This window comes from Mobula hypostoma, chromosome 6 (genome assembly GCF_963921235.1).
Source record: "Mobula hypostoma chromosome 6, sMobHyp1.1, whole genome shotgun sequence".
Classification (NCBI taxonomy): Eukaryota; Metazoa; Chordata; class Chondrichthyes; order Myliobatiformes; family Myliobatidae; genus Mobula; species Mobula hypostoma.
Window position 1 is genome coordinate 1002511 of NC_086102.1, and position 22068 is coordinate 1024578.

General features: G+C 45.5%; 1 protein-coding gene across 4 annotated transcripts in view; it reads right to left on the bottom strand.

Moving 5' to 3' along the window:
- Positions 1–1947: 1947 nt before the first annotated feature.
- Positions 1948–22068, bottom strand: part of u2af1 (U2 small nuclear RNA auxiliary factor 1) — an 84449-nt gene continuing 64328 nt past the window's right edge. For 2 of the 4 annotated variants that reach the window (XM_063050198.1, XM_063050199.1), the window contains exons 7-9: positions 11712–11804; positions 8537–8620; positions 1948–2223 (exon numbers count right to left, since the gene is read on the bottom strand). In XM_063050198.1, coding sequence (XP_062906268.1) covers positions 2094–2223; positions 8537–8620; positions 11712–11804 — 307 coding nt within the window. In that variant the 3' untranslated portion in view covers positions 1948–2093. The remainder of the gene's footprint in view (positions 2224–8536; positions 8621–11711; positions 11805–22068) is intronic. The other 2 variants (XM_063050200.1, XM_063050201.1) reach the window with 1 other exon arrangement.

Here is a 22068-nt window from a genome sequence, read left to right on the forward strand (position 1 = left end):
CTATGATGTCTTGCCGTCTCCCATGAATCTCAGCCAGTGGTATGGAGAGGACCCTACATGCTCCCTCTGCCCGACTTCAGCAACACAACACATTTTCCCATCTGGTCTTTCCTATCCCTCTCCAAGGCTATAGTAAAGGTTAGGGAGTTGAAACTGTCTCTGAAATAGTCTCCCACTGAGAGGTATCACCTGATCTGGTTCATTGCCAGGTCCTAATCCAGTCAGTTCTAAAGTGATTGAACAGAACAAAGTGGTGCATCAAAACTGAAGCTAGACACCTCCTCTACTGGATGCCTTTCAGTGGTGAGCCAATCTTCACTCCACTACTATTATTCTGGACTAGGAGAGCCTGTCTGCATCTGCCACGTTTTGCAGGACTTCAAACTCTTGGTGCCCTGGTGTGCTGAGCTGACGTGCAAAGAATGGTGACACCTCACGGATCTGTGTCGAATGGTGGAAAGAACTGCTAGTGAGTGAAGTCAATGTCAAAGTATATTTATTGTTAAAGTATGTATGCAGAATACAACGCTGAAATTCGTCCTCCTGCAGGCAGGATTGAAACAAATAAACACCACGGAACCCATAAAGAAATCGTCAAACACCAACATGAAAAAAGGAACAAATTGCGCAAACAGCAAAAAGGGAACACGAATATCAAACATCAAACCAGTAATATTCAGTTCAGCACTGTGCTGTTAGCCAATGTAGGGCTATTCTTTGCCGAAGCACCCCAGTCTACATCCATTGCCCTGATCAAACTGCTCAACAACAAAAAAAAGTAACCAGAATCCAGAAACATGTGCAACATAAACCTCAAAGTCCCCCAGAACAAATTCACAGACTCGCCGATCAACCCTGGAAACGTAGATCCCAAGACTTATGCACTTCCCTGCAAAAGCAAGAGGAAGGCTTGTGAAATGCAGGCAGATGGTGTCAAACACCTGCCCGTCCTCAGCAACTTCGACCTTGCTCGACACCTCGATCAGACAGAAGCAACGGAGTCGCTCATGGGCTGACTGTATAGACTGAGAAGCGATGATTCTCATTGCAGCACTGCTGAACGGTAACCCGTTACTTACACTGTCAGCACATCCAGTATTTGGTGGGATCATGTACGTTCCCCCCCTCCATATTGTTTGTGTTAATTTCAGTACAATATTCACCCAGGATTCTTGCATTTAAGATGTCAGTATATCAATTGCCAGTTAATGTGACTCCAAGATACTCTGGCTTGCATGTGTGCACACAGATTCAGAGGGATATAGTGAGTAGACTGCCAAACCCCAGATCCAAGCTGCTTTGGACTTCAAGCTCCAATTCTGACATATTGCTTCAACAAGTGTCTTCAAGTATCTATTCAAGCATCTGAAGGAAGGCATGTTGAAGGGTCTTGGCCCAAAACGTTGACAGTTCATTCCCTCCACAGATGCTGCCTGACGTCCTGAGTTTCTGCAGCATTTTGTGTGTGTTGCCAGGACTACATTACCTGCATGGATACATTTTGCACCATCTAATTACTGAAATGGTACAGGTATCAAAATTAGAGGACTGGTGTCAGGATGTAGTAGTTACACACCTCCCAAACCAGGCCCCACCACTCGGCAGGATGACCTTTTTGTGCAAGGTCAAGAAAACAGGAAACTTTCTCCTGAACCTGTTTAGGCAATCAGTTAATGGTGAGGGCATGGGAGTGGATGGGGAGGGGGGGGCGAGAGAAAGGAGGGAATGAGAAATGAGGGAGAGAAACAAGGGAGGGAAAGAAAAGAGAGAAAGAAAGGAGGGGAGAAACAAAGAGACAGCAGAAGTGGAGAGACAAGATGGCTGGAGGGGAGGGGGAGAAATGACAGGAGGTGAGTTTGAGGAGGGGTTAGAGATCCATTCAGACATAAAACCAGATTATTAGCAAAAAGCTGAACTGGTATTGCAAATCAGCTAGCATCAGCTCCGTTTTTATTTTAAAAAGGTTTATTGGACATCAAAAAGAAACGAACTGAGGTTTATGTTAAACTGAAACATAAAAAGTATTAAATTCCAATCACATCTTGGTTTGTGGTCCTTCTATATGAGCTGTCATGCAGACTGCTGTCAGATGCTCAGAACCTCCCAGATCGTTCACGATCCTTGGAACGCCTACGATCACGGTCTCGATCCCGGCCACCGCGGCCTCCACGCTCACGTGACCTGGAGCGCTTGCGCTCACGAGATCTTGATCTTGATCTGTGTCTATTACAAAGTACAAAGCCATTAAAACAACATCAAAACAAGCAGAAAATGCTGAAAGTACTCTGGTCACTATGCTTAAAAGTCACCAACTGGAAACAGTAACAGTGCTTATGCTTGCCCTGGTGGGCAGAGCAATGACAAATTAAAATTAATATTGATGATTGAGATGACAAAGTCGAGTAAGAATAGTAATGGCAGGAGAGACATAATAATGGATTGGGTCCTGAGGAGCACCAAGGAACACAAACCCAACTATTTCTAAAGTTGGCAAGATGCATAGGGTGTTGTTGAAGGCATACAAAATAGTTGGCTTCATTATCTGGAGCACAGAATATAATACAATTATATAAAGCAAAATGTGGACAATTCTGGTCACCACACCAAAGGAAGGATGTGACTGCACTGAAGAGGGTGCAGAGAAGATTGTTGCTTTAGGTGGAGCATTTCAGTTAGAATGGATAGGTTGGGTTTGTTATACTTGGAATGGAGCTGAGAGGGAACCAGCCAGGTACAGTACTATGCAAACGTCTCAGGCATACATACAGTTGCAAGAAAAAATTTGTGAAACCTTTGCAATTACCTGGTTTTCTACATTAATTAATCATAAAATGTGGTCTGACCTTCATCTAAGTAACAATAATAGACAAATATAATCTGCCTAAACTAATAACACATAAATAATTGTACTTCTTTTCAACACTGAGTACACCATTCAAACAATTGCAGTCTAGGTTCAAAAAAGGATGTGAAGCTCTGGGGTAAGGCCTTCTGCAAAAGTTATTTGGAGTCGGGTGTTTCAATCAATGAGATGAAATTGGAGGTGTGGGTTGTCGAGGCACACTGTCCTATAAAAAAGACACGTCAAGTCAGGTTACTGACAGCCTGCTCTTCAAGAAAGATCTGTTTATGTGCACAATGCTTCGATCACAACAACTTCCAGATGACCTTAGAAGAATTGTAGAGATGCATGAAACTGGAAAAGGCTATGAAACATTTCTAAAGACCTGAGTGCTCATCAGTCCACAGTCAGGGAAATTGTCTACAAATGGCAGAAATTCTGTACTGTTGGGAGTGCGCATCCTGCAAAGATCACACCAACAACACAATGTGCAATGCTGAAGGAGGTGAAAATGAACTTACGGGTAACAGAAGACCTGCAGAAATCTTTAGAACTTGCTAAAATCTCTGTTCATGTGTCTACTATAAGAAAAACACTGAACAAGAGTGGTGTTCATGAAAATACACCACAGAGAAAACCACTGCTCTCCAAAAAAAAACACTGCTGCAATGTCTCAAGTTTGCAAAACACCACCTGGATGTTCCACAACAATTCTGGGGCAATGTTCTGTGGACAGATGGGACAAGGTTGAACTTGGCAGAAACGCACACCACTATGTTTGATAGAAAAAGGGCAGTGCACACCAACACCGAAACCTCATCCCAACTGTGAAACACGGTGGAAGGAGTGTCATGGTTTGGGGCTGCTTGCTGCTTCGGGGCTTGGACAGCTTGCAATCATTGAGGGAACAGTACATTTTACAGGAGAATGTCAGGGTAGTGGTCCATCAGCTGAAGCTTAATATAATTTGGATGATGCCACAAGACAATGAGCTGAAACACAAGTGTAAATCAAAACCAAAATGGTTTAAAAAGAGGTGCAGTCGACGTTTCAGGCCGAGACCCTTCTCGGCCTGAAACGTCGACTGCACCTCTTCCTATAGATGCTGCCTGGCCTGCTGCGTTCACCAGCAACTTTGATGTGTGTTGCTTGAATTTCCAGCATCTGCAGAATTCCTGTTGTTTGGTTTAAAAAGAAGAAAGTTTGTGTTTTGGACTGGCTAAGTCAGAATCCAGACCTCAAGCCAACTCTAATGCTGTGGCACAACCTGAAAAGGGCTGTTCATGCAAGGTATCCCAGAAATATCAATGAACTGAGATGGTTTTCTGTGGAAGAATGGTCTAAAATTCCTCATCGGCATTGTGCAAGTCTGATCACCAGCTACAGGAGGCGTTTGGTGGAGGTTATTGCTGCTAAAGGAGGTTCTACCAGTTATTAAACACAAGGGTAACCATACTTTTTCCAGTCTGGACTGCGAATGAGTAAACAATGTGTTCAATAAAGACATGAAAAGTACAATTGTTAGGCAGATTGTGTTTGTCTGAACTTAGATGAAGATCAGACCACGTGTAATTAATGCAGAAAACCAGGTAACTTTTTTTATGCAACTGTATATAGCTAGGGTGCCCAAGACAGTTTCACAGTACTGTAGTGACTTTTTTGTATCTTAACTATATTCATCATCATCATCAGGTGCCATGCCCAGTTTGAACTTTGACGGCCAGGGCCCACACACTCCTGTTTCAGGTCAAGTGGATCAATTCATTGGTATTCATTTCCAGTTCTCTGGCTGCTGTATTACTGCCACAAAAAAAAATACTTTCATGACATATGTAAGTGATGATAAACCTGGTTTAGATAGGGGTCTCTATTATGGACCGAAGAGTAGGAAGGGGCAGAGAGGGGGAAATCATATTTGGGAAAGTAGGAAATGGAGAGCAGAGGGAGCAGAAGCACCAGAGAGACATTCTGTAATGATCAATAAACTAATTGCTTGGAATCAAATGAGCTTGTCTGGTGTTTCAGGGCTGAGTGTATCTGCCTCTGTGCCACTCCCAATCGCTGGCACTCCTTTTCTGCCAGCTGTCACACACCTCTCCTCGCCATTCCCAACATCCTTCGCTCCCACCAGATTTGCAACTCACTCTCCACTCCACATTGACAAATACAATACTATGCAAAAGTCTTAGACACCCTGGCACCAATCTCGTCTTGAGCAATGACAAAGTTCTACTCTATAAGGCACATTTATAGATGTGCCAGAGACCTTTGCACAGTACTGTATGAAGAATGAGAATGGAAATAAATAATGTAAATATAGGAAGCATTCTTACTTTAAAAGCAGCTAAAACTAAATGGCAATGAGGAAGAGGATCATTGGGCAGCTAAGGAATAATTCCTCAGTGGGTGATTGTAGTCTGGAATGTATTGCCTGGTTGGGTGGAGGCAGGAACTCTCACATCTATGAAAGATCTAAACAGGCACTTGGACTGCGAAGGTAATGCACAGACGGATGGCCAATATGGATGTGGTATGTTCTACGAGTGACATTTCTCAGAGAAATGGGGTATACGGTTAGTGAACGGAAAGCAGTGGCCAGAAGGACACGGCCATGGCCCATGTTAGGCTATAAAATTCCGAGCAGTGAGTATCTGCCAACAGCCTGTCCTGGTTCCTGGTCCAACCACGGCCAAGAAAGCTCATCAGTGCCTCTACTTCCTCAGAAATTTGGCTTGTCCCTGTCAACCCTCTCCAATTTTTGTCAATGCACCACAGAAAGTATTCTATCCAGATGCATCATGGCTTGGGATGGTATCTGCTTGGTTAGTGACAAGAAACTGCAGAGAATTGTAGATACAGCTCAGCACATCACCCAGCCTTCCCTACATGGGCACAGTCTATACTTCCCTACACGAGCACAGTCTATACTTCCCTACATGGGTACAGTCTATACTTCCCTACATGGGCACAGTCTATACTTCCCTGCATGGGCACAGCCTATACTTCCCTACATGGGCACTGTCTATACTTCCCTACACGGGCACTGTCTATATACTTCTATTATCAATAAAGCAGCCAGTATGATTGAAGACCTCAATCATCCCAGACATTCTCTGCTCTCTTCTCTCCCAGTGCGCAGAGCAGAAACAAAAGCCTGAAAGCACATACACCAGGCTGAAGGACAGCTTATAACACTATTAAATAATTCCCGAGTATAAGCTGGACTTTTGACCTCACAATCTCCCTCACAGAACAGGCCTTTCGTCCTATGATCTATAACCTACTCCAACACTTCCCGCCAACATAGCTCTGTTTTTTTTTTCATCCATGTGCCACACCCCTTTATGATTTTGCACCTTATTGTTGACCTGCACTTTCTCTGTAGCGGTTACACTTTATTCTGCATTTTTATTGTTTTACCTTGTACTACCCCCCCCACCATTGCTCTGTGTATGAACTGATCTTATGAACAGTATGCAAGACACGACTTTCACTGGATCTCAGTACGTAACAATAGTGAACAAATTCTAATTTCCTGGTTAGACGGCAGAAATATTCCACAGTTTGAGGTAGGACAGCACTTTGTCCTTCCACTGTGCCCACCAGCTGACAGCCCGTAGCACAGGCACAATCTGCCACCTTTATCACCTGAACTACAAGGACAGACAGCACGGCAGCACACTTACAGCTCCACACCTGGAAGTCCCAGAAAACACCAGCCAATGTTTTCTTCATTCAGCATTGCATTAAATATCAGGTCTCCCACCAGCATTTGAAGCTCCAGAGAAAACAATTCAAATTTGGCCAACCCCACCTTACAGCTGTCTCTCATCGCAACAGCATACTGGTGAACCAGCATCCTGCTCTCCAATATTTCCATCTCAGCCTGAGATCCACAGCCCAAACTGATGTCATTGTACTTTCCCTGCGGACAAGCACAAGGCCACATTTCCCCCTGGTTCAACTATCATTCTCTGCACTGAAAAGCACACTCATTTTATCAGCAGCTTCACTGCCCACAACACCTCTGAACAAGGATATCTCTAACACTACTTACAAGATATCTACCAAATTCCTTCAGTGGAAGTACCTCAGCTCCAGAACATCAGTCAAGAATTGATTCAATTTCTTCCCATCTGCTTCAACTGATTTCAAACTTTTCTAGTGTTGCATTATTGCTAACACCTTGGTAACACTACTCTGTACCATCCCATATAGCTGAAATATCCTTTTGATAATGGAGGAAAGGGGGAGATGAAAATTGCTTTCAGTCGTGCATAGTGCCAGAACACACACCCAAATCACAACTGCCCAGAAAACTAATCTCCAAGCACAAAGTCCCTGAACAGACCACACCACTGCCTCCCACAACAGAGGCCATCACTGATGATTTGAAGAACCTGGGAATCTGATCATGACTCTCAATCATGTTATTGAGCAGACACATTGGCTTCCCTGATGCTCAATGGATGATTCAGATACAGGAATCTCAGCCTTACAGGCAGGCAAGGACATCATGGCTAGTCCTGATTCACACTGAAGTCAGGGGAATCAAAGTCACCCTTAAGCTCTCACCCACACAATGCACTGGCATAGCAAAGGACCACCGTCACTACCAACACTTCAGCCCTAGACACTCGCCGTCCGCCCCTCAGACCCAGACCCTGGCTGTCCGCCCTTCAGCCCCAGACGCTCGACGTCCGCCCTTCAGCCCCAGACGCTCGACGTCCGCCCTTCAGCCCCAGACGCTCGACGTCCGCCCTTCAGCCCCAGACGCTCGACGTCCGCCCTTCAGCCCCAGACGCTCGACGTCCGCCCTTCAGCCCCAGACGCTCGACGTCCGCCCTTCAGCCCCAGACGCTCGACGTCCGCCCTTCAGCCCCAGACGCTCGACGTCCGCCCTTCAGCCCCACTCGACGTCCGCCCTTCAGCCCGACACTCGACGTCCGCCCTTCAGCCCCACTCGACGTCCGCCCTTCAGCCCCACTCGACGTCCGCCCTTCAGCCCCACCTGCCGTCCGCCCTTCAGTCCCACTCGACCTCCGCCCTTCAGCCCCACCCGCCGTCCGCCCTTCAGCCCGACACTCGACGTCCGCCCTTCAGCCCCACCCGCCGTCCGCCCTTCAGTCCCACTCGACCTCCGCCCTTCAGCCCCACCCGCCGTCCGCCCTTCAGCCCCACCCGCCGTCCGCCCTTCAGTCCCACTCGACCTCCGCCCTTCAGTCCCACTCGACCTCCGCCCTTCAGTCCCACTCGCCGTCCGCCCTTCAGTCCCACTCGCTGTCCGCCCTTCAGTCCCACTCGCCGTCCGCCCTTCAGTCCCAGACACTCACTGTCTACTCTTCAGCCGCCGCCCTATAGTCTCAGCAGAGTGGAGCAGGGGACCACAGTAAGCGTGTAATTCAGCACAACACAGCACCGGTCCCGAGACAGGCCGGTGCCATGCTCGCTGACACATAACACAGCAGAGTTGGGAGTAATCACTGAAATTGGGACAAGATTGGGCATGAGGGATTGTATGGGCATCTCCATACTGAGTGTGAGTGGTGTGCTAGCCAGGATCACTGTCCGCTTCCCAGTCACCTCCAACCCACTTTAGGGGCACTCATCTCCCTTCCTCCCAAATACTTAACTAGAATGGAATTAGTCTGATGCATGTCATTGCCACTCAGACTGAAGAAGGATCTTACTCACCTGATGGCAGCCATTAAGTGCTTTGGGGTGATGGTTAGCAGCCGTTTGTCCCCAGACGAGGTCACACGGCTACCGTGCTGCTGGCTGAAATACATGGGAAATGGTGATGCATTGTTGGTTAGAACATAACATCAGTAATTACACTTGGAATGGAGGTAGCCTCGATGAGTGGGAGAGCAGAGGGGCCAGAGGCAGACTCACTATCTATAAAGACTTATTGGTTTTCCAGTCCAAGTATCTGACTTCCACCACGGATACCCAGGCCTACAGCTGCTCTCTCATCAGGACAGTCTGCGGGTCTCCGCTTCTTCCTTGATCTGATCCTCACCCATCACCTTCCTCCACCTGCCTCAAAGTAAACACTACTCACCCCAGATGAGCACAAGCAATGCCCCGTGGGTCGGTGAAACGTTGTAGCCCTTCTTTTTATCTAAAGGACCAGTGGGCTTTATGGTTGCTTTCTTCTCTCTATCAGAACTACAAACTTTTCAACTTTACTGGCACCATCTCCCCCTTGACTGGTCTCTCCCTCCTCCCTCCATCTCCAGAAACTTTCAGAACATGCCACGATGCCAGTCCATTCTGAGTTAGCCTGCTCTCCTTAAGCAATATTATTCTAGAGGTCTTCCTTTCCCCACCACTGACCACATCTGCCTACTTCCACGTGCACTTTCACCACTGCGCTTCCCTCAATGAAACATAACAGGGTTCTCCATCCAATATTCTTCACCGTCAGTGTTATCACCAACCACTACCAATCTACAGTACTAGTAGGCACACCTTTCCTTCATCACCCCATGTTCTGTAGAGCAGTTCCTTTTACAATACCCTGGTGTACACAGTCACCCCAAATCCCATCGCACCTCTAGAAACAAATACAGGCATCTAAAACCCACCTTTCTTCCTCATTCAGTGATTTTATTTTGACTCTGCTCACAATGTGGTATTTTCTACATTACTGAGACCAAATGGGGATTTGGTATCCAGTCTGCAGAACATGTTTAGTGCACAAACAAAACCAAGCTTCCAGCTGCTCATCACTAAAATTCCACCCACTCTGCACCTCACAACCTCTCAACGCAAGCTTGACTAAACCATTTAACAATGGTTGCCAATACAAGACCACGGTAGGTCACATCTAACCAATAGAGTTTTTCGAGAAAGTTACCAAGAAAGTTGATGAAGGCAAGGCAGATGATGTCTACATGGACTTTAGCAAGGCCACTTGACAAGGTCCTGCATCGGAGACTGGTCAAGAAGGTTCAGTTGATCGGCATTCAAAATGAGGTAGTAAACTGGATTAGACATTGGCTTTTTGGGAGAAGCCAGAGAGTGGTAGTAAAGCGTGACTAGAGGCCTGTGACTAGTGGAGTGCCACAAGGATTGGTGCTGGATCCATTGTTTTGACATCTATAATCGATGATCTGGACAATAATGTGGTTAAGTGAATCAGCAAATTTGTGGATGACACCAAGATTGGGGGTGTACTGGACAGTGAGGGAGGCTATCACGGCTTGCAGTGGGATTTGGATCAGCTGGAAAAGAGCAGATGGAATTTAATGCGGAGAAGTGTAAGGGGTTGCACTCTGATACGACCAATCAGGGTAGGTCTTACACAGTGAATGATAGGGCACTGAGGAGTGTGGCAGAACAAAGGCAACTGGGAATACAGGTCATTTGTTTGATGAAAGTGGTGCCACAGAAGATAGGGCCCTAATGAAAACTTCTGGCACATTGGCCTTCATAAATCAATGTATTGAGTGTATGGGATGTTATGTTGATGTTGTATAAGATGTTGGTGAGGCCTAACTTTGAGTATAGTGTGCAGTTTTGGTCACAGGAAAGATGTAGACAAGGTTGAAAGAGGACAGAAAAAGACTGAAGTTATTCAGTTAGGACTTTATCCCCTGAAATGTGGAAAATTGAGGAGATTTCATAGAGGTATAGAGAATTATGAGGGGTATAAATGGGGAAAATACAAGCAGGCTTTTTCTACAGAGGTTGGGTAGGACTACAGCTAGAGGTCATGGGTAAAGGGTGAAAGATACGTATGTTTAAGGGAAACTTGAGAGGAATCTTCTTCACTCAGGGGGCTATGAGTGTGGAACAAACTGCCAGTGGCAAGTGGTGTATATGAGCTTGATTTCAACATTCAAGAGAAGTTTGTATAGGTACATGGATGGCAGGGGAATGGAGTGCTATGATCTCTGGGCGCAGGTTGATGGGACTAGGCAGGTTAAATGGTTTACCATGGACTAGACAGGTCGAAAGGCTTGCTTCAGCACCGTACTTTTCTGTGACTCCGAGTCCTATTTACATTCCCAAATTCATTCCAGTTCCTTCTATCCCATTACACCATCCCTTTGTACATTTAATGTTCCCACACACTGCCTATCCAGTCATCCACCATGAAGTCATTCCGTTCCCTCATTTCAAACATTTAACTCGGAGGGGTTTCCTGTTTTACAGGAAGGTCACATTTGATCAGATACTGCCTGAATAGAGTGGCCATGGCTATTATCTTCAAGGGGCTGCTCATTCAGTTGATACAACTGTGAATTTAGTGCAAGACAGACTAACACTGATGATAGCAACATCTTAATTTAAATCGTTAGGCACCAGATACTTCAGTATTGAATTGGAGGTAGAGAGGGTATGGGACAGGCTGCAATGTTGCTTGGAATGCAGATTGAGGCAATATGACAAAGAAATGACAATACTGAAACAGTTAGCAGATAGTTTACAATGGCTTCAGAATGAACTTTAAATGCAGGAGAGCTCTACTGTCTTTGGAGCTCAGAGGAAAGGAGTCTCCTGCAGAGGATGCAGCTGGCGGGTGGCCAAAGGAATGTGGGAAAGTGACTAATGAATGGATGTGGACTATTTGGTCAGAAAGTTAAACACTGGCTATCAGATTGGATTGTTCCCACACTGCTATTCATATTGAGTTTATTGAACCAGTTCCACACATTCAGCATATCTGTCTGCAGTTTGTGCATAGGGGGAGGAAAGGGTTAAATGGTTATATCCTCTTATGTGCCCACTGCAGACTGCAGGGACTCCGACTGTGTCTGCACGTGATTCAAAGACTTCTGTCACACATGCACTACTGCCAAAGCTGCACTTGCAGCATTCACATGCACGAGTGGCCACGGAAAAAAAACATAAAACTGACCTCTTGCGACGGCGTCCATAAAGCTCACGGCGTAACTCCCGTGAAATCGGCTTCAGGTGCATGAAGTTACAGAAGCCCCCCCGGGTGCATTCCCTGTAAAGCAAACATTGCATGGCTCAGCAAAATCAAGGCACGCATAGTCAGATCCCTTCAGCTCTTCATTCCATCATGCTCCAATCCCATTCACTTTATCCTGCCACCTCCTGCTTTTCCATCTTAATTCATACCCAAGAGAGGCCATTCAGCCCAACAAATCCATGCCAATCAGTTGGCACCCAGCTCCCAATAGAAGCCTGTAGCCTTCTATGCCTCCACAACCAAGGAGCTCACCTAAACACTTGTTAAACACTGCCTGCACCAATTGCTAGGTCAGCTGGTTTCCAGGGGTCATCTGGAAGGTGGTACCGTGTTGTTAATGGGAAGGGCAGTGGCAACTAAAAAAGTCATGAAGGTAAAGATGGAATATGGAAGTAAGCAAGCCAATAATATTAAAGAGGATACCAAAAGTTTCTTCAGATACACAAAGCATAAAAGAGAAGCGAGAGTGGATATTGGACCACCGAGAAACGATGCTGGAGAGGTATTAATGGGGGAATAACAAAATAGCAGATGAGCTGAATAAGTATTTTGCATCAGTCTTCTCTGTGGAAAACACTAGATGGAGAGGTACTTTATTGATCTCAAAGGAAATTACAGTGTCACAGTAGCATTATAAGTGCACAAATATAAATATTAGGAAAGAAGTAGAAAGAATACAAATAAGTTACTACAAAGTCTAACCTGGGGGGTGGGGGGGGGGGGGTCGTCATCACTTTCCTGGATATAGGTTGACTCATTATAGAGCCTAATAGCCGAGGGTAAGAATGACCTCATATAGCGCAATTGTCTTAGTCTATTAGTAAAAGTGCTCCCCTGTTCAGCTAAGGTGGTATGCAGAGGGTGAGAAACATTGTCTGGAATTGTCAGGATTTTCCACAGGGTCCTTTGTTCTACCCCAGCCTCCATTGTGTCCAGTTTGACTCCAATAACAGAGACAACCTTTCTAATCAGTTTATTGAGCCTGTTGGCATTCACTGTGTTGATACCATTGCCCCAGCTCACCATCAAATCCTGATTTGATGGAGATGGACGTAAGAAGCACAGAGGAACATCTGGAGAAACATCTGAAATGCCCACTTCGCTGCCGCTGCTACTGTGCAATCGAGAATCTCCAGAGGGAAGGCCCCAAATCCTCAGCTTTGCCTGTTGTTTGGCGACCGGGGTCGGGGTCGAAGCGCTCGACAGAGATGGTGCTCGGTGTCGGAGGCTCGAAGTTTTCAGATGGACTCAAGAGTCGGCTGTGGTCGGGTGCTTCCAGGATGCTGCATCGGCAAGTTTGCGGCGCTGGAGGATCATGGCAGGGAGAGTTTTCTTCCTTCTACCGTCTGCGTGAGATGATGGGACTTTCGAGAGACTTTGAGACCTTTTTTTTTTACTGTGCCCATGATCTGTTCTTTATCAAATTACGGTATTGCTCTGCACTGTTGTAAATATATGTTATAATTATGTGGTTTTTGTCAGTTTTTCAGTCTTGGTCTGTCTTGTGTTTCTGTGATATCATACTGGAGGAACATTGTATCATTTCTTAATGCATACATTACTAAATGACAATAAAAGAGGACTGTGTGTCCTCATAATCTAATCTAAACACCCAACTATTGCGGGAGTCATCACAGAATTTCTGCAGATGACATGACTCAGTGAGGTATACAGGGTAAACAGGAAGGGAGCCAATACAGTCCCCTGTGGGGCCCCAGTGCTGCTTATAGCCATGTCTGACACACAGCTCTGAAGTCACACATACAGTGGCATGCAAAAGTTTGGGCATCCCTGGTCAAAATTTCTGTTACTGTGAATAGCTAAGCAAATAAAAGATAAACTGATTTCCAAAAGGCATAAAGTTAAAGATGACATATTTCTTTAATCTTTTAAGCAAGAAAACTTTTTCAGGCATCTAGTTCTTTGAGATTCTTAGGCCGTCTTGCATGCACTGCTCTCTTGAGGTCTATCCACAGATTCTTGATGATGTTCAGGTCAGGGGATTGTGAGGGCCATGGCAAAACCTTTAGCTTGTGCCTCTTGAGGTAGTCCATTGTGGATCTGGAGGTGTGTTTAGGTTCATTATCCTGTTGTAGGAGCCATTCTCTTTTCATCTTCGGCTTTTTTACAGATGATGTGATGTTTATTTCCAGAATTTGCTGGTATTTAATTGAATTCATTCTTCCCTCTACCAGTAAATGTTCCACATGCCACTGGCTGCAACACAAGCCCAAAGCATGATCGATCCACTCCCATGCTTAACAATTGGAGAGGTGTTCTTTTCATGAAATTCTGCACCCTTTTTTCTCCAAACATACCTTTGCTCATTGTGGCCAAAAAGTTCTATTTTAACTTCATCAGTCCACAGGACTTGTTTCCAAAACGCATCAGGCTTGTTCAGATGTTCCTTTGAACCTTTTGAATAGAAACTTTTTGGCCGCAATGAGCAAAGGTATATTTGGATGATACGAAAATAGGTGGAGGAACAGGTAGTGTTGAGGAAGCAAAGAGGCTGCAGAAGGATTTAGACATATTAGGAGAATGGGCAAAAAAGTGGCAGATGGAATACAGTGTTGAGATCACAAGACAAAGGAGAAGTAGGCCATTCGGCCCATCGAGTCTGCTCCGCAGCTCCCCCATGAGCTAAACTATTCACCCATCTAGTTCCAATTTCTGGCTTTTTCCCCATATCCCTTGATACCCTGACTAATAAGATACCTCTCAATCTCCTCCTTAAACACCCTCAATGATCGGGCCTCCACAGCCATATGTGGCAACGAATTCCACAAATCCACGACCCTCTGGCTAAAAAAATTTCTCCTCATCTCTGTTTTAACTGGGTACCCTCTAATCCTAAGACTATGGCCTCTTGTCCTGGACTCACCCACCAAGGGAAACAGCCTTTCCACATCTACTCTGTCCAACCCTTTCAACATTTGAAACGTTTCTACGAGATACCCTCTCATTCTTCTATACTCTAATGAATACAATACAAGAGCCAACTGACGCTCCTCATATGTTAGCCCCTGCCTTCCAGGAATCATCCTCGAAAATCTCTGAACTCTCTCCAACATCAGTATATCCTTTCTAAGATAGGGGGCCCAAAACTGCACACAGTGTTCCAAATGAGGTCTCACCAGTGCCCCATATGTGTATGGTAGAAGAAATAAAGGTGCAGACTGTTTTCTAAATGGAGAGAAAATTCAAAAATCTAAGGCACAAAGGGATTTGGGAGTCCTCTTGCAGATTTGCAGATTGAGTTGGTGGATGGCAAATGCAATGTTAAGTGTTCACTTGAAGAGGGCAATACAAAAGGATGTAATCTTGAAACTTCATAAAGCATTTGTGAGGCCTCACTTGGAGTAATGTGAGCAGGTTTGGGCCCCTTAGAAAGGATGTGGTGAAACTGGAGAGAGTTTAAAGGAGGTTCATGAAAATTCCAGATTTGAATGGCTTGTCATACGAAGAACGTCTGATGGCTTAGGACCTGTATTCACTAGAATTCAGAAGAATGATGGGTGACCTCATTGAAACCTGTTGAATGGTGAAAGGCCTTGATAGAGTGGATGAGAGGATGTTTCCTATGGTGGGAGAGTCTAAGACCAGTGGACACAGCTTCAGAATAGAGGAGCGTCGTTTTAGAATGGAGATGAAGAGGAATTTGTTGCTGCAGACAGCTGTGGAGGCCGAGTCAATTAAGGGAGAGGTTGATAGATTCTTGATTGGTCAGGCATGAAGGGATACTGGCGGGGGGAGGTTGAGGCAGGACATTGGAGCTGATTGGCCATGATGAAATGGCAAAGCAGACTTAATGGACCAAATGGCCTAATTCTTACGTTTTTATGGAACCAGGTGCCGTGTTGTTAATGGAAAGGCTGTGAGCCATGCTGTTATGTTGTTAATGAGAAGACAGTGGGCATGTCCAGCTCAGGCTGTACTAATTGAGAGATAGACTCAATATTGAAAACTACCTCAGGTTTAACAAAGAACACACCAACAACAACCTTTTACTCCACGTCAGCAAGACCAAGGAGATGACTATTGCTTTCCAGAGAAGCAAACCAGAGGTCCATGAGCAAGACCTCATCAGAGGATAAGACGTGGAGAGATCAGCAACTTTAAATTCCCCCGTGTTATCATTTCAGAGGACCTGTCCTGGGCACAGCACACAAATGCAATGACGAATAAAGCACGTCAGCACCTCTATTTCCTCAGGAGTTGTGAGTATTCGGCATGACAACTAAAACTTTGACAAACGTCTATAGATGTGTCGTGGAGAATATATTGACTGGCTAGATCACAGCCTGGTGTGGAAACACCAAAGCCCTTGAACAAAAAGTTCTACAAAATGTAGTGGATATGGCCCAGTCCATCACAGGTAAAGCCTTCCCCATCGTTGAACACATCTACATACTTTATAATACTTTATTGTCGCCAAACAGTTGATACTAGAACGTACAATCATCACAGCAATATTTGATTCTGCACTTCCCACTCCCTGGATTACAAATATTAAATATTAAAAATAGTAAAAATGAGTAAATATTAATTTAAATTATAAATCATAAATAGAAAATAGAAAAATGGAAAGCAAGGTAGTGCAAAAAAAACCGAAAGGCAGGTCCGGATATTTGGAGGGTACGGCCCAGATCCGGGTCAGGATCCGTTCAGCAGTCTTATCACAGTTGGAAAGAAGCTGTTCCCAAATCCGGCCATATGAGTCTTCAAGCTCCTAAGCCTTCTCCCGGAGGGAAGAGGGACGAAAAGTCTGTTGGCTGGGTGGGTCGTGTCCTTGATTATCCTGGCAGCACTGCTTTGACTGCGTGCAGTGTAAAGTGAGTCCACAGATGGAAGATTGGTTTGTGTGATGTGCTGCGCTGTGTTCACGATCTTCTGTAGTTTCTTTCGGTCTTGGACAGGACAACTTCCATACCAGGTTGTGATGCACCCTAAAGGAATGCTTTCTACAGTGCATCTATAAAAATTAGTGAGAGTTTTAGGGGACAGGCCAAATTTCTTTAGTTTCCTCAGGAAGTAAAGGCACTGGTGGGCCTTCTTGGTAGTGGACTCTGCTTGGTTGGACCAAGTCAGGTCATTTGTGATATTGACCCCGAGGAACTTAAAGCTTTTGACCTGTTCCACTTGCGCACCTCCGATGTAAATTGGGTCGTGCGGTCCGCTACTCCTTCTGAAGTCAACAACCGATCCTTCGTCTTGCTGACATTGAGGGATAGATTATTGTCTTCACACCATGCCACCAGGTTCTTAATTTCCTCTTTGTACTCAAACTCATCATTACACGAGATACGGCCCACAATTGTTGTGTTATCAGCAAACTTATATATTGAGTTTGATGGAAACTTGGCTACGCAATCATGGGTGTACAGTGAGTACAGCAGGGGGCTGAGTACACAGCCTTGTGGGGCACCGGTGCTCACAGTGATTGTAGAGGAGAGCTTGTCCCCTATTTTTACAGCCTGGGTCCTGTCTGTGAGGAAGTTGAAGATCCAGCTGCAGATCTGAGTGCTAAGGCCCAGGTTCCGGAGCTTAGGAATCAGTTTATTTGGAATGATGGTATTAAAGACAGAGCTGTAGTCAATGAAAAGGAGCCTTACATATGCGTCTTTATTCTCCAAGTGTTCTAAGGAGGAATGTAGGGCCAGGGAGATGGCATCTGCCGTTGACCTGTTGCTCCGGTAGGCAAATTGCAAAGCATCGAGGTTGACCGGTAGGCTCTGGTTGATGTGTGCCATAACCAATCACTCGAAGCACTTCATAGTAATTGATGTCAGAGCCACAGGATGATTCAGGCATGCCACCTTGCTCTTCTTCGGCACTGGGATTATCGTTGCCTTCTTAAAACACGAGGGGATATTAAACTGAAGCAAGGAGCAGTTGAAGATGTCAGCAAACACTCCAGCTAGCTCGCTTGCACAGGTCCGGAGAACCCGTCCCGGGACGCCATCTGGGCCCGTCGCCTTCCTTGGATTTATCTTCAGGAACGCCTTTCTAACGTCCTCCTCAGTGACAATGAATCTCGATGCCACCAGATCCGGGTCATCCGGAGGGAGCGGGACGCTTCTCTTCTGTTCCAATCTTGCGTAGAATACGTTAAGATCGTCAGGAAGAGAAGCGCCACAGTTATTGATATTCCCAGCCTTTTCTTTGCGCCCAGTGATCTCATTTAGACCCTGCCATCGTCTACTGGCATCCCTTTGGTTAGCCTGGGCTTCCAATTTGGCTCGATATTGCCTCTTGGCGCCCTTAATGGCTTTCCGGAGCTCACGCCTGGATTCTGTGTAGCGACTGGTATCCCCAGACCTAAAAGTCGCAGCTCTAGCCTTTAAAAGGGACTTGACCTCATAATTCCTCCAAGGTTTCCGGTTAGGGAATACCTGGATCGTCTTGCGAGACACACAGTCCTCTGTGCATTTCCAAATAAAGTCCATGACAGCTGAGGCATACTCTCATCGAGGTTAGATGCCGAGTCCTTGAATACTAACCAGTCCACCGATACAAAGCAGTCACGGAGGACCTCATCCGTTTCCTCCATCCAAAGTGACACTACTTTTGACACCGTGACCTCCCGCTTCAGTTTCTGTTTGTAAGCTGGGAGGAGGAGTACAGCCTGATGGTCCAATTTTCCGAAGTGAGGTCGTGGGATGGAACGGTAGGCATCCTTGACTGCTGTGTAGCAGTGGTCAAGAATATACGGGCCTCATGCTGTGCATCATCAATGGGGACAGGAGAGGTTCCGGAGTATTGGAGGGTTGCAAATGTTGTTCCCTTATTCAAGAAAGGGAGTAGAGACAGCCCAGGAAATTATAGACCAGTGAGTCTTTCTTCAGTGGTTGGTAAGTTGATGGAGAAGATCCTGACAGGCAGGATTTATGAACATTTAGAGAGGCATAATATGATTAGGAATAGTTAGCATAGCTTTGTCAAAGGCAGGTCATGCCTTACGAGCCTGATTGAATTTTTTTTTTTTGAGGATGTGACTTCACCCTGACATCTCCTCTGTATCTACTTCCAAGCACCTTAAAACTGCTCTCTCATGTTAGTCATTTCAGCCCTGGGAAAAAGCCTGAGTATCCACACGATCAATGCCTCTCATCATCTTATACACCTCTATCAGGGTCACCTTTCATATTCTGTCACTCCAAGGAGAAAAGGCCGAGTTCACTCAACCTATTCTCATAAGGCATGCTCCCCAATACAGGCAGCATCCACCTCACACTTATCTGGGTTGAACTCCATCTGTCACTTCTCAGCTCAGTTTTGAATCCTATCGACATCCCGCTGTAACCTCTAACAGCCCTCCACACTATCCACAACACCTCCAACCTTTGTGTCATCAGCTAATTACTAACCCATCCCTCCACTTCCTCATCCAGGTCATTTATAAAACTCACAGAGTAAGGGTCCCAGAACAGATCCCTGATGCACACCACTGGTCACCAATCTCCATGCAGAATATGACCTGTCTGCAATCACTCTTTGCCTTTTGTGCGTAAGCCAATTTTGGATCCACAAAGCAAGGTCCCCTTGGATCCCATGCCTCCTTACTATCTCAATAAGCCTTTCATGGGGTACCTTAATGCCTTGCTAAAATCCATATACACTACATCTACTGCTTTACCTTCATCAATGTGTTTCGTCACATCCTCTCAAATTTCAATGTGAACTCGATCATATTGTGATCACTGTTCCCTTCGGGTTTCTCAACCCCAAGCTCTCTTATCACCTGCGGGTGATTGCACAACACCCAATCCCCTTGTGACAACTGATAAACACACAGAAACATGATACTGCTGCTGGGCTGGCAGGGTACCGAATCTCTGAAGACGGAGGCAGCAGCCTTGCACTACTGATCGAGGCTGCCACTGTGGCAGTACAGAGGGAGAATATCCTAGAAAACTCATCTAATGAAAGCTTATGGATAGAAGCTAGGGAGAAAGGGGCAATCTCTTCGCTGTGTACACACACACACAAGGCTCTGAACAGAGGCAATATGTAAACAAAGATCATAGAGAGACACAAAAGCAGAGCAGGAGGGGATTTCAACTTTCCCAGGATTCACTGGAACTATTTTGGTGTGAAAGGCTGAGGGTGAAATTTTCAAACGACGCCTATGAACAGGTTCAGAGATAAACCGATGAGAGAAGGGGGCAGAACTGGAGCTAATCTTGGAAAATGAAGACAGGCAAATGTCAGAGGGACAGCACTTCATAGACACCAAATTTTAAGGTAGTTCCTGATAGGGGCAGAATGGTCCAGGAATGAAGAAAAGTCCCAACCTATTCAACCTTTCTCTGTAACTGAGTTTCTCAAGTCCTGGCAACATCCTTGTAAACCTTCTCTGCACTCTTTCAACCTTATTTATATCCTTCCTGTAATTTGGTGACCAAAACTGAACACAATACTCCAGATTCGGCCTCACCAATGCCTTATACAACCTCATAACATTCCAGCTCTTATACTCAATACTTTGATTATTAAAGGCCAATGTACCAAAAGCTCTCTTTACGACCCTATCTACCTGTGACGCCACTTTTAGGGAATTTTGTATCTGTATTCCCAGACCCCTCTGTTCCACTGCACTCCTCAGTGCCTTACCATTAACCCTGTATGTTCTACCTTGGTTTCTCCTTCCAACGTGCAATACCTCACACTTGTCTGTATTAAACTCCATCTGCCATTTTTCAGCCCATTTTTCCAGATGGTCCAAGTCCCTCTGCAGGCTCTGAAAACCTTCCTCACTGTCTACTACACCTCCAATCTTTGTATCATCAGCAAATTTGCTGATCCAATTTACCACATTATCATCCAGATCATTGATATAGATGACAAATAACAATGGACCCAGCACTGATCCCTGTGGTACACCACTAGTCACAGGCCTCCACTCGGAGAAGCAATTCTCTACCACCACTCTTTGGTTTCTTCCATTGAGCCAATGTCTAATCCAATTTACCACCTCTCCATGTATACCTAGCGACTGAATTTTCCTAACTAACCTCCCATGCGGGATCTTGTCAAAGGCCTTACTGAAGTCCATGTAGACAATATCCACTGCCTTCCCTTCATCCACTTTCCTGGTAACCTCCTCGAAAAACTCCAATAGATTGGTCAAACATGACCTACCACGCACAAAGCCGTGTTGACTCTCCCTAATAAGTTCCTGTCTATCCAAATGCTTATAGATTCTGTCTCTTAGTACTCCCTCCAATAACTTACCTACTACCAACGTTAAACTTACCGGCCTATAATTTCCCAGATTACTTTTTGATCCTTTTTTAAAGGATGTCTTAATGCATTTAAATAAACTATTGCTGCTTAAAACAGATGGAAACAATACTGATTGTGGACAAATGCGCCCTCATAGGATTCCACAGAGGAAGCATGGCTGCAGGTCAGGGATACGAGTGCGTTTAAGGAAACGCATTTTAAACTCCCAATACCGACTATCTTGCTGGCAAACATGAAATCTCTGGTGAATAAAATCAATAATCTCAGAGCTAGGGTGCTGAATCAAACCTAAGACCGCATGTGTCCTTTGTTTCACAGACTCCTGGTTAACCGCTTCCGTACCGGTTTACTACACACTGTCAGGATAGATCTAGAGAGTCTCTCAAAAGCAGAGGTGGAGGAGTATGCCTCATGATCAACTCCTATTGGTGCACAAATATATCAATACTGTCTCAATTCTACTCACCAGACCTAGAGTATCTTGCAGTTAAGTGCCGTCCACTTTAACTACCACGGGAGATTTCTGGGACCATTTTGGTAGTGGTATACATTCCATCTCAGGCCAATGTCAATCAGGTTTTAGATGATTTGAGCAATGGGATCAACATGCACAAAACAGCACACCCTAACACCTTCACCATCGTTTTGGGAGATTTTAACCAGGCCAGTCTGGGGAAAAAAAACCCCACTAAACAAGTACCATAAACAGATCACGTGCAATACCAGAGGAAACAACACACTGGACCATTGCTAGACCACCATCAAGAATGCCTACCGTGCTATTCCACGTCCTCACTTCAGAAAGTCTGATCACCTGGCTGCACTTCTACTCCCTGAGTATAGGCAGAGACTGAAGACTGCAGCACCAGTAGTGAGGACCAAGAAGGTACGGACAAGGGAAGCACAGGAGCACTTACAGGACTGCTTTGAATCGGTGGACTGGACTGTATTCAGGGATTCATCTTTGAATCTGGATGAGTATGCTGCAGTTGTTACTGACTTCATTAAAACCTGTGGACCCAGGTCCGTA